Source organism: Polypterus senegalus, chromosome 9, assembly GCF_016835505.1.
Source record: "Polypterus senegalus isolate Bchr_013 chromosome 9, ASM1683550v1, whole genome shotgun sequence".
Taxonomy (NCBI): Eukaryota; Metazoa; Chordata; class Cladistia; order Polypteriformes; family Polypteridae; genus Polypterus; species Polypterus senegalus.
Window position 1 is genome coordinate 131,337,520 of NC_053162.1, and position 17,940 is coordinate 131,355,459.

The 17,940-nt window shown below is 39.1% G+C and overlaps 1 protein-coding gene across 3 annotated transcripts in view; it reads right to left on the reverse strand.

The window, feature by feature from the left end:
• The window catches only part of rexo4 (REX4 homolog, 3'-5' exonuclease), a 61,938-nt gene that overhangs the window by 2,682 nt on the left and 41,316 nt on the right, over positions 1-17,940 (reverse strand). For all 3 annotated transcript variants that reach the window (XM_039763876.1, XM_039763875.1, XM_039763878.1), the window contains exons 7-8: positions 726-800; positions 561-635 (exon numbers count right to left, since the gene is read on the reverse strand). In XM_039763876.1, the coding sequence (XP_039619810.1) occupies positions 561-635; positions 726-800 (150 nt within the window). The remainder of the gene's footprint in view (positions 1-560; positions 636-725; positions 801-17,940) is intronic.

Below are 17,940 nucleotides of genomic sequence, written 5' to 3' on the forward strand. Positions count from 1 at the left end.
AGACTATTTCAAGGTCAGTGATTACAAATATGTTATATTTGATTTTTTATATTATAATCAGGAACATTTAGAAGCACACATTTTAATATTTCAAATATTTGATTCAACTATTTTTGTTCATTATGTACTTCTACCTCATGAAATAAATCATTACATTTTTTACGAACACCACAAGTTAGGTTGGCTTACGCTAATTCAGACTATTTCTACTTAAGAATCCTAGTTTATCTCTGCCTGTTTTATGACTCCAAATATTTGATTGTGATTTGGTTTTGGTAAAAGATTTTTGAATTTCGGTAGCTCATTTTTAATTCTGCATCTTCTGGTCTTATTTTTTTTTTCTTTACTGTCTCAATCAAGTCAGTACAAACACTCAGAATGACAGGACAGTAGAAGCACACCAAATATGTTAAAAATATGTGTTTAAAACAACTGAAATATCAATAAAAAAGAAGCCTCTTTAGAAAACTGATCAGAAATCTCCCTTTTTTAATGATTTGTTCATTTTAATGTTTCTCTAGTTTTACTATTTTTCCATGTAATACAAAGCTGATACTTACAGAACTGTGTTCAGATTCTTGGACTTTAACATTCAGAATTTTCTGACAGAGCAGTTTAAGAGAAGGACGTCCACTCTGCTCAAAGGAAAACAATATTAGTCATATCCATAATATTATAATGCATTATATTTCAGTGTCAGTGTTTACAGTGAAAAACATTTATACCTTTACTTGCTGTTTGAACGGTTTGTACTTCTGCGTGTCTCGAATATTTTTCTTTGGATGGTCCAAAAACAAAACCTGCATCAAACAAATAAAAAAAATATAGTGCATGGTATCAATGCCATTGCCAATCCAGTGTCCTGCAATAACCTACCTTTTATAAACACAAACATTAACTTATACTATAACAGAGAAATAAACAATGGGCAACATCAAAAATTAAAATGAATAGGTCAACATACTCATTAAGGGTGGCACGAACAGTAGTTGGTTCTGCTGCTTCATGGTGGAATCTGCACTTTTTAACAATGTCTCTGAGGGTTTCCATGTTTTCCTTCCACATCCTCAAAGATGTACATAATAGGTTAATTGGTAATACTAGTGTGACTACAAGTGTGAGTGAGTGGGCACTGTAATGAATTGGCATTCCCATTTTCTGCCTTGTACCCATTAACTTCCAGTCCCACACAACCCAGAATTAGATTATGTGGGTTTCAGGAGGCCTAACTGACTCATTTAAATGAACTACAGTCATATGAAAAAGTCTGGGAATCCCTCTCAGCCTGCATAATAATTTACTCTACTTTCAACAAAAAAGATAACAGTGGTATGTCTTTCATTTCCTAGGAACATCTGAGTACTGGGGTGTTTTCCAAATAAAGATGTTTAGTGAAGCAGTATTTAGTTGTATGAAATTAAATCAAATGTGAAAAACTGGCTGTGCAAAAATTTGGGCACCCTTGTAATTTTGCTGATTTGAATGGATGTAACTACTCAATACTGATTACTTGCAACACAAAATTGGTTGGATTAACTCGTTAATCCTTGAACTTCATAGACAGGTGTGTCCAATCATGAGAAAAGGTATTTAAGGTGGTCAATTGCAAGTTGTGTTTCCCTTTGACTCTCCTCTGAGAAGTGACAGCATGGGATCCTCAAAGCACCTCTCAAAAGATCTGAAAACAAAGATTGTTCAGTATCATGATTTAGGGGAAGGCTACAAAAAGCTATCTCAGAGGTTTAAACTGTCAGTTTCAACTGTAAGGAATGTAATCAGGAAATGGAAGGCCACAAGGACAGTTGCTGTTAAACCCAGGTCTGGTAAGCCAAGAAAAATACAGGAGCGGCATATGCGCAGGATTGTGAGAATGGTTACAGACAACCCACAGATCACCTCCAAAGACCTGCAAGAACATCTTGCTGCAGATCGTTCTATAATTCAGAGTAATTTGCACAAAGAACATCTGTATGGCAGGATGATGAGAAAGAAGCCCTTTCTGCACTCACACCACAAACAGAGTCGCTTGTTGTATACAGATGCTCATTTAGACAAACAGATTCATTTTGAAACAAGTGCTTTGGACTGATGAGACAAAAATTGAGTTGATAACAAAAAGCACTTTGCATGGCGGAAGAAAAAACACCGCGTTCCAAGAAAAACACCTGCTGCCTACTGTCAAATTTGGTGAAGGTTCCATCATGCTGTGGGGCTGTGTCGCTAGTTCAGAGACTGGGGCCCTTGTTAAAGTCAAGGGTCGGATGAATTCAACCCAATATCAACAAATTCTTCAGGATAATGTTCAACCATCAGTCACAAAGTTGAAGTTACGCAGGGGTTGGATATTCCAACAAGGACACAATGACCCAAAACACAGTTCAAAATCTAAAAAGGCATTCATGCAGAGGGAGAAGTACAATATTCTGGAATGGCCGTCACAGTCCCCTGGCTTGAATATCATCGAAAATCTATGGGATGATTTGAAGCAGGCTGTCCATGCTTGGCAGCCATCAAATTAAACTGAACTGGAGAGATTTTGTATGGAAGAATGGTCAAAAATACCTCCATCCACAATCCAGACACTCATCATAGGCTATAGGAGACGTCTAAAGGCTGCTATATTTACAAATGGAGGCTCAAGTAAGTATTGATATAATATCTCTGTTGGGGTCCCCAAATTTATCCACCTGTCTAATTTTGTTATGATGCATACACTCACCTAAAGGATTATTAGGAACACCTGTTCAATTTCTCATTAATGCAATTATCTAATCAACCAATCACATGGCAGTTGCTTCAATGCATTTAGGGGTGTGGTCCTGGTCAAGACAATCTCCTGAACTCCAAACTGAATGTCAGAATGGGAAAGAAAGGTGATTTAAGCAATATTGAGCGTGGCATGGTTGTTGGTGCCAGGCGGGCCGGTCAGAGTATTTCACAATCTGCTCAGTTACTGGGATTTTCACGCACAACCATTTCTAGGGTTTACTAAGAATGGTGTGAAAAGGGAAAAACATCCAGTATGCGGCAGTCCTGTGGGCTAAAATGCCTTGTTGATGCTAGAGGTCAGAGGAGAATGGGCCGACTGATTCAAGCTTATAGAAGAGCAACTTTGACTGAAATAACCACTCGTTACAACCGAGGTATGCAGCAAAGCATTTGTGAAGCCACAACACGCACAACCTTGAGGCGGATGGGCTACACCAGCAGAAGACCCCACCGGGTACCACTCATTTCCACTACAAATAGGAAAAAGAGGCTACAATTTGCACAAGCTCACCAAAATTGGACAGTTGAAGACTGGAAAAATGTTGCCTGGTCTGATGAGTCTCGATTTCTGTTGAGACATTCAAATGGTAGAGTCAGAATTTGGCGTAAACAGAATGAGAACATGGATCCATCATGCCTTGTTACGACTGTGCAGGCTGGTGGTGGTGGTGTAATGGTGTGGGGGATGTTTTCTTGGCACACTTTAGGCCCCTTGGTGCCAATTGGGCATCGTTTAAATGCTGCAGGCTACCTGAGCATTGTTTCTGACCATGTCCATCCCTTCATGACCACCATGTACCCATCCTCTGATGGCTACTTCCAGCAGGATAATGCACCATGTCACAAAGCTCGAATCATTTCAAATTGGTTTCTTGAACATGACAATGAGTTCACCGTACTAAAATGGCCCCCACAGTCACCAGATCTCAACCCAATAGAGCATCTTTGGTATGTGGTGGAACGGGAGCTTCATGCCCTGGATGTGCATCCCACAAATCTCCATCAACTGCAAGATGCTATCCTATCAATATGGGTCAGCATTTCTAAAGAAAGCTTTCAGCACCTTGTTGAATCAATGCCACGTAGAATTAAGGCAGATCTGAAGGCAAAAGGGGGTCAAACACCGTATTAGTATGGCGTTCCTAATAATCCTTTAGGTGAGTGTATATTCTGTTAATCCAATAAACTTAATTTCACTGCTGAAATACTACCCTTTCCATAAGGCACGTCATATATTAAAAGGAAGTTGCTACTTTGAAAGCTCAGCCAATGATAAACAAAAATCTAAAGAATTAAGAGGGGTTCCCAAACTTTTTCATACGACTGTATGTTAGCTGCTGGTTTACCAATTAGCAGCACTTCCCCTAAGACTGCCATAATGCACTTTCAGTCTCTGGGTTGGCTAGTTAGTAAAGGAAGTAGCTAGCGCAAGTCATTGGATAATTAACGTTAACTTTATAACACTATTCAATCATTTATTGGCTTATATTTGGGCTGAACTGCTATAAATAGGATAGAAACATTAAGTAATTATACTCTTTAAGTTTAATCAGATGAGCCATACAGGAGATCTGATATACGTGTTCAAAATAATTAATAGAACAAAGTTGATAGCAGCTATTACCTTATAGCATTTTCTTCAAAAAAGTCAAAAATACACAAAATGAATGAAGTTGATAGGACATAGACACCTAAAATCATTTATTCAAAACAATTACTGCAGATACGTGGAACCACCTAGCAGAGTAGTCGAAACAGATTCTGAATGTTGCTCAAATGTTAATTTATCTTCAAAAATGTTTTGAAAAAAGATATATAGGAAATGATGTGTTGGAGTTTGCATCACTTTCTATCAATTTCCATGCACTATGCTTTTGTGTTCTTATAACACTGAATCACATGGGATTTCTCATATTTTTTTTACATTTATCAAAGTGAAAATAGATCTTTGCAAGGTGATCTAAAGTACAAATATAAAATGCAGAAGAATTGATCACATAAGTATTTACCTAATTTAATATTACACACCTAGATCCTCACTAGTCCAGTCAGTTGATTTTAATTCAATGGATATCACCTGCCTGTAGTCAAGGGGTTTCAATTAACCACAGTTATAAATGCACCTTATCTGGAAGATCCAACTTGTACTTGAGTCAATACAATTAGATTAGATTCACTTTATTAATCCCTTGGGGATATTAAAATGCAAACAGCAGCATAAACATAAACAACAAGAACAGAGACTCCCGAGGACAAAAATCACATCCTAGATAAATTGATAGACAGACAGATTAGGTACTATGAACTATATAGATAGATAGATAAGATAAGATAAATAAGATAGATAGCGATAGATAGACAGACTTCCACATGATGAAAACAAAGTAACATTTCAAGCAACCCAATGAAAAGGTGATTAAAAACCTTATGTTAGAGGACAGAAACAAGAATATATTTAAGTCACTGAATTCCCCCTGGAGGCTAGCTTAATCAGTCATTAAGAAATGGAAAAAGTATGGCACAGCTGTCAATCTGCAAGAAGACTGAAAGAAAGACCACCAAGCAACATTTGATAACTCTGAAGGAGTTACAAGCTACAGTGGTATGACTGGCGAGACTATGAATATAATAACTGTTACCCAGGTGCTTCAGAAGTCACAGACATAAAAAAACACACACACTCGACATCTCAGAGTTTGCCATAAGGTACATCTGAAGCTCTAAAGTCAGCAGGAAAAAGTTTCAATGACATAATAGAAACAAAATATATAATTAAAAACACCACTCAACCATAAAGCATGGTGGTGGCAGCATCATGCTGAGTCTATCCTTGCAAGCATGAGGTGCAAGGCAGGAACAACCACTGGGCAGGGCACCAGTCTATCACAGGGTGAATTTCACAATGCCAATTCACCTTAACTGCATGTCTTTGTAAACAAACAGACAGACAGACAGAGAGATAGAACTTTATCTGTCCCCATGGGGGAATTTGTCTTTTTACAGCTCTTTAAATAAATAAATACATAAATAGGTAGGTAATTAAGTAAATATACACACACACATTGTTCTGAACAAAGAAGAAAATTAAAAAGAAAGAAAACTTCTCACTTGGCTGCCACACTCACAGTGAGGCATTATGCAAACATACAGGATAAGGCAGAAAGGACGGACGTTTTTTACAAAGAAATTTATTGAAAGATTTGAGTTCATATTGAAATAACATTTGACAATTTGTAGGGATGGAAATGCAGGTCTAAATGCAAAATATGCCTTACCGAACGATTACTGAGGCCAAGATCAGAAGAATGCTTCAGAGCAGATCGAATTGGACTACGCTTTCCACATTTTCAGGGGTACGTGCCATTCGTGTAGCCCCCGGCGCTCTTTTGTTCATTACTGTACCTCATGTATGAAGTGCTTTAACCCAACGTAAGATAGTATTACAAGCGGGAACAGCTTTATTTCTGTGGATATTGAAATGGCAACAAAATTCACGCTGAACTGCGGTAATAGATTGGTTGTTCTTGACAAAACAGTTGTACGCAAAAATGCGGTGTTCTATCGTCCAAGGCTCCATGGTTTCGACTTAAAAGAAAATAAAAAAAATGCTAAGACTTTGCGAACCTAATGCCACCTATCGCACATCTGTCACTCCACCTAGTGGTGAGTTCTAGCCATTTCAAAGATATCCGTCCTTTCTGCCTCACCCTGTATTGCTGTTGGTATAAAGGAGCCCCAGTATAGTTTCTTGACACACTTTTGCTGAATAATTCGTCGACTGAAAGTCCTCAGTGTTACTGTGTCAGAGAGAGGATGTGCAACATTGTTCATAACGGCACTCAGTTTTGTTTTAACTCTCTTCTTTGCTACTACCGCCAAGGGGTCCAGAGTGCGTCCCATAACTGAGGTTGCCCTTTTAATTAGCTTGTTGATTCAGTGCACCTCTCTTAAAGTGATGTTATCAGCCCAGCACACCACAGTGTAGAAAATTGCACTGGTCATCACAGAGTTGTAGAAGATGTGTAGGATGTCACTTCCCACATTAAAAGAAGTCAGTCTTCTAATGGAAAAAGAGCATGTTCTGCCCTTTATTATACAGTTCCCCTGTGTTCTGAGACCAGTCCAACCTGTCATTAATGTGGACCCCCTCTACATCCACTCTTTGAATAATGACCAGACATAGAGGCTCTTTGGTGTGGAGAAAGTGCACCAAAGAAACAATGTTCTCCACCGGACTCCTACACTCTTGTCTCATCCCCTTTATCAAAACACCCAATAAGTGCAGAATCATCTGGGAATTTTTGCAAGTCATATGACCTGGTATTATATTTATAGTCTGAGGTGTACAGAGTAAACAAAAAAGGAGACTGGACTGTTCCTTGTGGTGCTTCCATGTTTTGTCAGCTGTATCAGAAACCATAGTCCTTGAGTGAAAAAGAAACCAGAGCTGCAGGAGAACCCCCAAACATACATGAGGAGAACATGTAATCTCTACACATCGAAGACCCAGAACGTGAACCCCAGTCTCCTTGTTGTGGGGCAGTGGTACTACCATTGCACCACCATGCTGGCTAGTATTATATGAAACTTTTGCTCTCCATTCTACATGAAAACACGAGATTAAAAACTTTTCTACATGGGGTTAGAAATATATATTCCTTTAATGATCAGCTGCCAGTTCCCGTATGTTTAACCTTCCAAGAGAGCTGTCCCATGTTTTTCAGATTAATGTCTGAAATTGTTAATGAAATTGACAGTAACAGCTGATGAAAAGAGTTGCTAAAGAATTTTATCAGTTAGCTGAATTGTTACATATTAGGTGCATCACTTCATCAACCAGAGTAATGTTAATCATATTTTGAGGAATGGTACAGACAGAGGATGTAAATAAGGTGAAGGTTCAAAGACCAAAGAATTCAAAAGTATGCACTCATTTCAAGTTCACATATGGGAGGAAGTCTCTTGCAAAATCTGTATATATTAGCTCTATTGGTACAAGAACTCAACTCTGAGCACTGGAAAAGAAAACACATTGGAGTAATGGTGATTTCTCATACATTCCCTTAATGTCACCTTATTCTGTTTTTACACCATTTCAAAAGCCCCATCTCACAGTGCAGAAACCAAGTCATCAACAATATACATGACTTCTTTGCAGAGTGCTTCTTTAATTGAAAGCGATTCAGTTTACCCTGAAGTCTTTGTTGCCATTTAGAGGATAAGAATCAAACAATAACACCAGGCAACTTTTGTTGACACTCAGCAATGGTTACAGCCTTTGGCCTCCTTGATAACAACCCTGAAAAATGTTAAGCTAAACCTTACAGTTAGTAACAACACTTGTTGCTATAGACTTTTTTTTGTCAAATTTAATTTAAGAGCACACTTTTACTAGTTTTATGAAGGAAAGTATTTTGCAAGAAATAAAACCTTTTTAATTTTTGAATAAAATATCTGCACAAATGCTGCATTTTTTAAAGCCCTTAATTTATCTATTAATCAAAACAATAATTGCCCAATTAATCAATTATTTAATGCTGTTGGGACCTCAACAAAGCAGTTTTTAGGAATCCAGTCACCCCTCATCCTGGGTATGACATTAAACTGCATCCAGCCCTGGAAGTGGTCCTCCAACTTGCAGAGAAATTATGGGGTTTGATGGCAGGACTGGCACTCTAGCCACTTGGGTGGGGGTTGAAAAAAAAAAACTTCACGCTGCTCTGAGACGACAGACAGGACAGACATTTCCTTATAAGCTGCGGCAGGCTGAAACTAAGACACTTCGCACTCTCTCTTGCACTTTCAGCACTATGAGGTCATGGGAGGCGCTCACACACACGAGTGGGAGACGAACTACACCATTCCGGCCAGACAATGGCAGAGCTATTTTTTCACTCTCGCACGAAACCTGCCACGATGTTCCCCAGAAGCCAGTCATATAATCACTGAAGATGTCCCTCTGCACTTTCTAAATTGAGAAAAAGACAAGCTTTATTTGTTTATATTTTATTTGTCCTTTTCCTCCCAAAAATATTGCCTCTCTTTCAACACTGCAGAGGACATAAAACTGCTTCATTTAACCGCTGGTAAAGCCAGTGAGGCACATTACTACTGAACCCCCAATACACTTTTTCAAATATCTATTAAACACTGATTTAATCATCAACAGTTGATTTCTTTATAATATAAAACTATTAACTTGTCATAGATCAAATTCAGAAGCTATAAATGCGATTATTGGTAGAAATGTTTCCGCACATTAGCCTGTGTTCTGAATACAACAAAAAACTGGTTCTTGCAGAGGAAAGGCAGACTGGCATAGGTGACTTGCCTCACAGCAAAATGCAGTTACAAAACTTATCAAGGAAAAAACAAATGCACTCACTGACTTTTATATTGCTTTACTTTTTTCTGTGTTTACACAGTTACAATGAATGGAAAGTATTCTGCCCTCAACTCACCTTTTCACATAAGTAACTGACATCATTTTGATCAGTTTAAATAGGATTTTTTATTTGTAAATCCAAAACTTTTTTCATAATGGTTCGAAAGAAAGAAAATTACAGTTAATAAATTTGTAAGAATTCATTCTGTCAATATTGTGCAGCATTGGTCTTCCTATCAATCCTGACCAGATTACAAGTACCTGCTGCTGAAAAGCATCCCCACAAGATGATGCTGCTGCCACCTCCACATTTTACAGTAGGGGCAGTGATACCAACTGCTGTGCAGTGTTAAATTTACACCACACATACCACTTAGTGTTCAAGGCAAAAAGTTTAATTTTAGTGTCGCTGAACCTCGCAGAATACCAATGGGTATGGCTAGAGCTGCAGCCCTGTTTACACTCACCCGTAAGTATTACAAAGATGGCAGCTTCAGCACCATCAGAGCTTTCACCAGAATGCATAACTGATAAACAGGACAGCCGGAATGGCATATGGAAATACTTTGGCTTTGTCCCAAATGGGGACAAAAACACACATCCAAGCCTGTATGCAAGATTTCCTACCACACCACAACAACTAAAAGGGCTAACAAATCCTATTTAGCCAAACACTTGAAGTTTCGATAAGCAATTAAATACAAAGAATTTTGAGAGGTTTGAATCTTATTTCTAAATTATGGAAACATTAATCAGAATAAGTCTGTAAGCTGTTGCATCTGAAGGAGGGATGTGAGGTTTGTTTTCTTCTACAGGGTAAAAGGTTTTTTGTAGTCAATTAAACATTTAATGCAGGGGTTTGCATCTGTGCTGTTCACTCAGGGACAACAATAGGGTGCTCCTTCTCTCCCTTGATTTTTAAAACCATGCCACAAAGAGTGCTGCTACAGCATATTGCCTTAATATGTGCAATTGTTATTAATAATACTAATTCATATGTAAGACGCAAACTTTTCAGTGCTCATTTGCATAAACAGTGGCACTACTTCTCCATGTGCTCATATACTTGGATTTAACTTGTTTACTTCTTACTGTTTGTAGCAAATTTACTCATATCTTTTATAAGAGATTGCACGACTTAAAGTGCATACAGAATTGCAATTTATTTAAAAACATTTTTATTGAGTAACATTATATACTGTATTGGGTAATGAAAATTGTTTCAAAATTCAATATTTTTCTTAGTATCATATTGAAGTTTGAAATTTTGGCATTGTGACAACCATAAAAATTACAAAGGAAAATATTGGATTGTTTTGAATCTATAACCTGGGATATGTTTAGAGATTCCTCTTTGAAATTGGTATTCAACTGTCGTCACCAGATTCAACAAAAAAGTGCAGTTGATTATGTATCTGCAAAAACAATTTCCTAATAGCAAAACATGCATTACTAGTGCCATCCATTGTTTAATGAAGACTCATGCTAACACATTTCAGGTCAACAATATAGAAACAAAATTAAATGAAAACTGAATGCAGTGGCATCCATGATGCCCGTGAGATGTGGCAGAACATAAAAATGTGTAATGATTAATGAAAATTAAAGTCTCATTCAATCACATCTAAGTTAACTCTCCCAGCTGAACTTAATGGCATCCACACTTGCAATGACTGTGACAACCAAGGTTCTTTAATGCAGATCTCTTCAGAGTTGGACATAAATGGATTTTTTAAACCAGTGAATATCTGTAAAGCAACAAGTCTACATGAATTCTCTGGACTAATTTAAAAAAAAAAAAAACTCAGTATCCAGAATTTTAATGAAAATTCTCAATCCCTCACTGACAGAATCTATGACTCTCACCTGCTTCAAACAGACAAAAAGTGCCTCTGCACCAAATAACACATAAGTGAACTTTCTTAATCATTGCTGACCAGCGGCACTTGCTTGCATTGTGATGAAACACTTTGAAAGTGTGATGCTGGGGACACATTAAACATAATATTTTAGATAATCTGAATTATCATCAATTGGCTTATCTCCACAACCAGCCTATCTCCTTACAGCCTATAACATCCTGGCTCATCCAGATAATAAAAACTGCTGTGCCATAGTAACAGTTTACAAAATACACATGAACATTTATCACTTGTTCCATCAAAGCTAACAACAAAGCTCCTCAATATGGGAAGACTTTCTTTGTTGGTGATACCACAATCATAAGAATGACTATCACCGATTATGAAATGGCTTACAGATGTCACTCCTTAGTATCAGCAAAACCAAGCAGATGATTCTAGATTTCAGGAAGCAGAAGGTAGACCACATCTAGAGTACATTGTTAAGAATGCTACATTGATCATGAATGATTTAAGTGGGCACAATATTAGGTACTGTCAAGATGACTAACCAATTTCTTTATTACTTCAGATGTCCAACTAAAGTCTGAAAGTCTCCATGCTTAACAACTTTTACACAGTGAAATCGATTCTCGCAGACACATAGTATTCTCATATGGTAAGGAAATCTGCTTAGTTCAGAAGAACAGGCTTTATAGAGCTGGTAAAATTGGCTCTGAATATTACTGCTACATTGTTCTGTTCTGTTGAGTACGCATACTATATAACATACTTTGCCTCAGAAAGGCAAATGGTGCTATTAAACATCTCAGCTATCCTGCACAGCAACCTTTCTTACTCCTCCATTCTGGCAAATTGTAGCACTTGCACCACTAGATTTAGGGACAGTTTTTAACTCCGGGCTGATATGGATACATAAAGTCACTTGTTGAGGTGTACAAAATCAGCATATTTTTGTCTATATTTCCATTGTATTTTGCTCAAGCCAAATAAAATTAACTTAAATACAGGACACTTGCATGGGCAGTTTAACTTCAAAGTATTGTGCTTTCCTGAATTGTGTGACATCTGTTTGAACTGAACAGGAGTTCAGGAGATGTCTCAAGCTGTATTGATGATTTTATCACCTGTGAAGAAATGGGCACCAGGACTAAATCGGTTTAGAGCTTGGGAAAAGAAGGCTCTTAAAACATCAAAAACTTTATTTGGGAAATGGACTATTCAAACAGATTAAAACGTTTGAGCAAATTCATCCATCATCATATTGACAGCCAGCTAATCAGAGTATGTAATAATCACATGTTGCGAAGCCTCCTTGGAAAATTTTATAATAAATATGCCTTGTCTAAGAGCAACATTAGAAGAGGACAAAGCATAGTCAGAAGAGGGCAAGAGGGACGTCAAGAGGAGAAGACAGAGTGACGTCAGGAGAGGGCACCAGCTACGTGTGAATGTTTTCATCTGTTTGTCACCTAAAGAATTCCGTGAATATCAATTACTAAATCAACGCTGCCCTGGGACATTCATCTTTGACATCTTTAACTTTTCATAAGCTTTTTCTAAAGACTAAATATATATATATATATTCAGACATTGCTATCCACATTTTCTTTTATGCTTTTTTCTACTGGTATCATTGTTCTTTAATAAATAAATACTACATTGTTTTTACCTTTCTATACTTTGTCTTCAGATCTAGAGTGATTGAGGTAATAAGGTAATTTTTTAGAGCACCTGGAGCAGTAGGAAGTGACATATGATCTGAGCTGCGAGGTTTATCAAGCCAAGGACATACAGCTCTGTCGTATAATAAACAGTGTGCTAAAGTAAAAAAACAGGGTTCCCACTCTTTTTAAGGAATCATTTTCCAGGACATTTCCAGGAGCTTTTTCCGGAAATTCATAACAGGATCTGGTCATACAGTCATACACTTTAGTCGCAGGCTTAACGCCAATTTCATTTCTCTTTGATTATGCAGGGACTTAGTGTCACCGATATGCTAAATTACATAAAGGCAACACCAATTAATGCACTGATGTATAATGGAGTTGTTTGACCTCTTTTTGTTACACACTGTTTTAAACTGCAAAACTCTTTTAAAGAAATAAATGCCTCTTGGATTGTGGAAAACTATCCAAACACTGACATATACTGAGCAATTCCATAATGTTCAGTATAGATCTGTTGATCACACCATGAAATAGGCTACCATAGTGACCTAATTTCAGTAAAAGTTACTTGCATATTACATATTATGTCATTGTTTGTATCAAATAAATTTATGTACAATGTTTGTATTAAACAAAACTGCATAAAGCCAATTTATTGCCTATATCATGTGTATGATGCCTATAACACTAATATATGCAACAATTGTCACGCGCCAAAACAAAGTCAGAGTTAACTTTCAACTGGTAGCTGTACTGGGAATACAGCAGCTGTAGAATTTGCATAAGTCAACGACAAAGATTATAATAAAGAACTTATCTTTGTGGGAAAAGAAGCAAAATACATCCATTTTAAAATCATGACAGCCTTGCCATCAATTCCTGAGTTGAAAACTTGGTTAAACTAGAAAGAATACTAGGAACAAAGGATAAGAGCCTGAACTCCAGTATATTGGAAAAAAAAAACAATCTATAAGTCACTGTAGTGTAACCTATGAAAAAGGCATCTGGTGTAGGCCTTGGTTTAGAAACAATGCTGGTGTTGCTCCTTGAGGTCTGATAAAACTGCATCCAGACTGATGACCTCTTTCTTTTTTTCAGCAACACTTTTACGATAGGCATTAGATTTTGTGAGCAGTGTAAAGTCCTGTTTTCTCTCAGCCTTCTCTGCCATTGCATCTGCTCCTTCTTGCATTGCCTTAATGCTAGTGATTATTTTCTGTCTCTTTGCTGCCACTTTTGTGATTTCAGAGCGGAGCTCTTCTCTTTGCTTGTCATTTTCAGTTTCCTTTTTCTTCTTTTTTTCATCATCAAGGTATTGGACATATCGCATCCTGGCATTTCTGCAATGCTGCAAGAGGGGCTTTGGCAATACTCCATCAAATGAGCCACCAGTCAAAGAATCTTGGATTAGGCGAAGATACATCAGAGTCCTTCCTTTCAGATTTGTAACCAGCATGTCCTTATTCACAGAGTACCCTCTTTCGACCGCTGCTTGCCCATGTGACAATGTGAACAGGTCTTTCATTGATTTCCACAGAATTGCGTACTCTGTTTTGTCACCAGCAAATCTCCCCATGAATGTGTCCAGCCGACAGGAGCTACTTCTATACCCTTGAAATTCCTCCTTATGATGCTGCATCATTTCAGTGAGGAACATCTTGTACTCACTCAGGATTTGGTCACAGTCCTCTGCTGTATGCCATTTGGCGTTAAGAAGCAGCTGTAAGAGCTTCTCAAACATGGAGATGGCACGCCTTTCATCGCTGATCATAGTTACTGGATCTAGGTATGCCATGTGCCTTACTGCTGCATAATTCAAAGGGCATTTGTCCAGCAGTTTCTTTGCTGTTGCGGACAGGAAGGCTACACATTCTCTCCGGAATTGTTGACCCGGCAGCGGTTTTTCAAGCAGCTTCTCTGAGGCTTTCTCAAGAGCTTGTTTGGTGGCAAAGCCAAGATCCACCTCTTTCAGTGGCAAATGGAGTGTTTTGTCCAGTACATCAATTTTAAGCATTTGGACAGGTGTTTTGATGTTATCCAGTACCTCCCTCTTCATAAAGCATGAAATCAAACTCTTCAGAAGGGCCTGAAGGTCTTTTGCCAAAAATGGCATCATGGGGGCATCAGTCTGGAAAGTCTCAAGAAAGGGTTTCAGCTGCCTTGCCACATAGGCAAAAAACTAATTTTGCCTCAAAAAGGGGGTCACTGTGACGATGTGGGTTCTGGCTCCACACTCCCATCTGATTTTGGGAACCCTTGAACCCAACACCGTCGGTAATGTTACCGATGAGCTAGTCAGTGAAGGCAATAATTGAGCATCTGAGCAAGGGGATGGTTAAAAGTGAAACAGTGCTTTTATTAAAAACATTCCATCAAAACAATAGTGTCCACAAATAAATAGTGCAGTGTTTCCAAGTTCAAATAAATAAATAAATAATCCTTAAAATGAAAACGTGGAGGTTAAAACACTAGAAAAAAACACAATCCTTTAAAACCAGAGGTAAAATCTTAGGAAGCAGCCTTTAAAAAAAACAACAAGTCTGGTGCTCTTCTATGTTAGTGTCTCACCTGCTTCTCCCAATAGGGCTTTGCAGCAGGCGAGACGCTCTCTGCAGCTGTCCTCTTCTCTCACACACACACGAGACTCGATACCTCCCGATCCCTGGCTCAGGTCTGGCACTCATCCCAGTCCCCGAGACTTGATGTCCACCAACGGCCAGGTCGCCCACGTTGGGGACTCCACCACCAAGCCTCCCGACTACCGCTGCCTTTCCGCGACATTCTGCGGCTCGTCGCTTTCACCTGGTCACTCCCGCTACCTGTTCGCTCAGCGGGAGCAAAGTCAATTCAAATACCTGGGTGACGGCCTAACACCCAGCTTCCTCGCAGCTGCCCTCGAGCGCTCGATCACGTGCTCACCACACGCACGCACCGCGTGTCTGTCTCTCCTGCACCGCCTGCTTCCTCGCTCCCTACAACCTCCGTCCTCTTTTTTCCTTTCTTTTCCTCTCTCGATCTCCAATTCTTTGATCTCCCTTTTTCCCCCACAACCGACTCGTGCTTCTTTTAAAATGATGAGGGCCACAGCAGCTGCAGCATTAGCCGCGGGACAATCACGAATGTGATATGGCCCAACGTCCCCTCGCTAAGCCGCGAGCGCTGCGATCATTTATTTAAAACGAATGGCTTTTGCTCAACGAGCTGTGGACCCATAACACCACGTTCCACCCCCCATAAAACTCCAGTTGCATGGGAAGGCTCCACACCACTGCCAACCCAATGCAACTGGAGCTCAGGTCCACAACTCGGCCACTCTACACTGCACTAAAACCAATAAAAGCACTAAAACAATCCCACTAAAACAAACCAACCCAAGCCCCCTTCATTAAAACAGGACATTAAAAGAATAAGAACTTTAAAAGACATAAAAATGACAGCAATAAATAAATGTCCTTAAAAAGCTCAGTCTCTTAAAAATGTCCTCCTCCGGCTTGGGTACATGGGTTCCACAAAAATTCAGGTACCAATCCCGCTTGCTGTTCTGTCTCCTCTTCTGGCCTCCACTGCTAGCTCATCCCACCGCTGCCACCAAATGTGACGATGTGGGTTCTGGCTCCACACTCCCATCTGATTTTGGGAACCCTTGAAACCAACACCATCGGTAACATTACCGACGGTGTTGGGTTCAAGGGTTCCCAAAATCAGATGGGAGTGTGGAGCCAGAACCCACATCGTCATAGTCACCAACAGCCTCTCTGACCACAGTGTATGATGTTGACGTTGGCATTTTACTCTTTGGCAGTTTCTTGTAATTGTCGACAAATATTTCAACATGTGGCCACATCTTAAGTGCTCTCTCTGCCACTGGCAAGTCCTCCACCCACCTGTGAGCACAGAATTTTAGAGGGAATGTTGATGTTTTGGTAATTTCAATAAAGTCATCCCGTCTGGCTGGTGTGTCATGAAAAAGCTGCCAAAGGGCTCTTAGTTTGTCACCTATCTTCCATCCACTTTCTTTCTCGCCTTGTTGGAAGCTTCCATGAACTGTATGAAGACCACAGGTTCCTAGGTTTATCAAGCTTCTAATATCTGGGGCCTCCTTAGACCTGTCTTCTTCAAATAATCTCAAAAATTTTTTGTTGACACTTGGTCCATCCATCGAGATTTGCAGGAGCTTGTTTGGATCAAGTGGAGAGAGGGAAACTTTAATGCTCTCAACAAGCCTCTCTGATTGTGTGTGCCCTAGAGTCCTGGGATAATGCACAACTACCTTTTCTTCATTATCACTCCAGTACCGCACAAGCACATCCATCTGCTCGGTCTGTGTTATTTTGTTGAGGTATTCATCAAATGAAATGGTATAGCAGTTGGACTGTCTAATGTCTTTCACTAGCTTGTCTCTGAAATATGGTGCAAGGCCAAAACACATCAGATATGCTGCTTTTGTTGCACCAAATGAGAATTTTTCATTATCTGGAAACATCAGGTGAAACAATGAACCCATATCTGAACAGAAATTGAAAGAATATTTGGTAAGGGCCACTTTAATCACCCAGCGGATCTCTGCTTCTTAAACAGCTTCACTTGAAAAATGAGCTCCGATTGTGGGTGTAGCTTGAGGTGGAGTTACAGAAGTTGATGGCTGGACCTTGCTGCTTCCTTGACTCTCTGATTCTGCTACCTGTCTGCTAGCTTCAGAATTTTGGGGGGTGGGAGATTGATTGATGAAATCAGTCATGCGTGGTCCTGTGCCTTGACTTGACATGACCCTCTTGTATCCCTGTCCTTTGGCATGGCTTTTAACAGCAGAAATGCCCAAGTTGCCTACATCAAAAGCTTTCTTGCATATCTTGCAGTATGCCCGATGTACATTATCTGTCACATGTCCTATCCAGTCCCTGAACTCAGGATTTATCTTCCATTCCTCCTTAAACGTACACCTCCTTGACATGATTCGGCTTTCCCTCACTTCTGTAATTAAAAATACATTCTCTAAATTAACCATTGTAGGCTACTATTTTTCCTGCAACACTGCCTATTAGTGTCAAAAACATTAAATACAGTAATGTACAAAAATGTACGCTAAATAGAAATACTGATCCAGTACAGATTTTCTGTAGGCTAACTGTGGTAAACTTAATGTGAACGCATACCCATATAATTCCTCTAGAGGGAGCTAACGTTCTGTGGAATAATGGAAGCAAGCTAGAATAAGAAGTTGAGCCAGGAGCTGTTAAGCGTGTTCAGTTGTGCA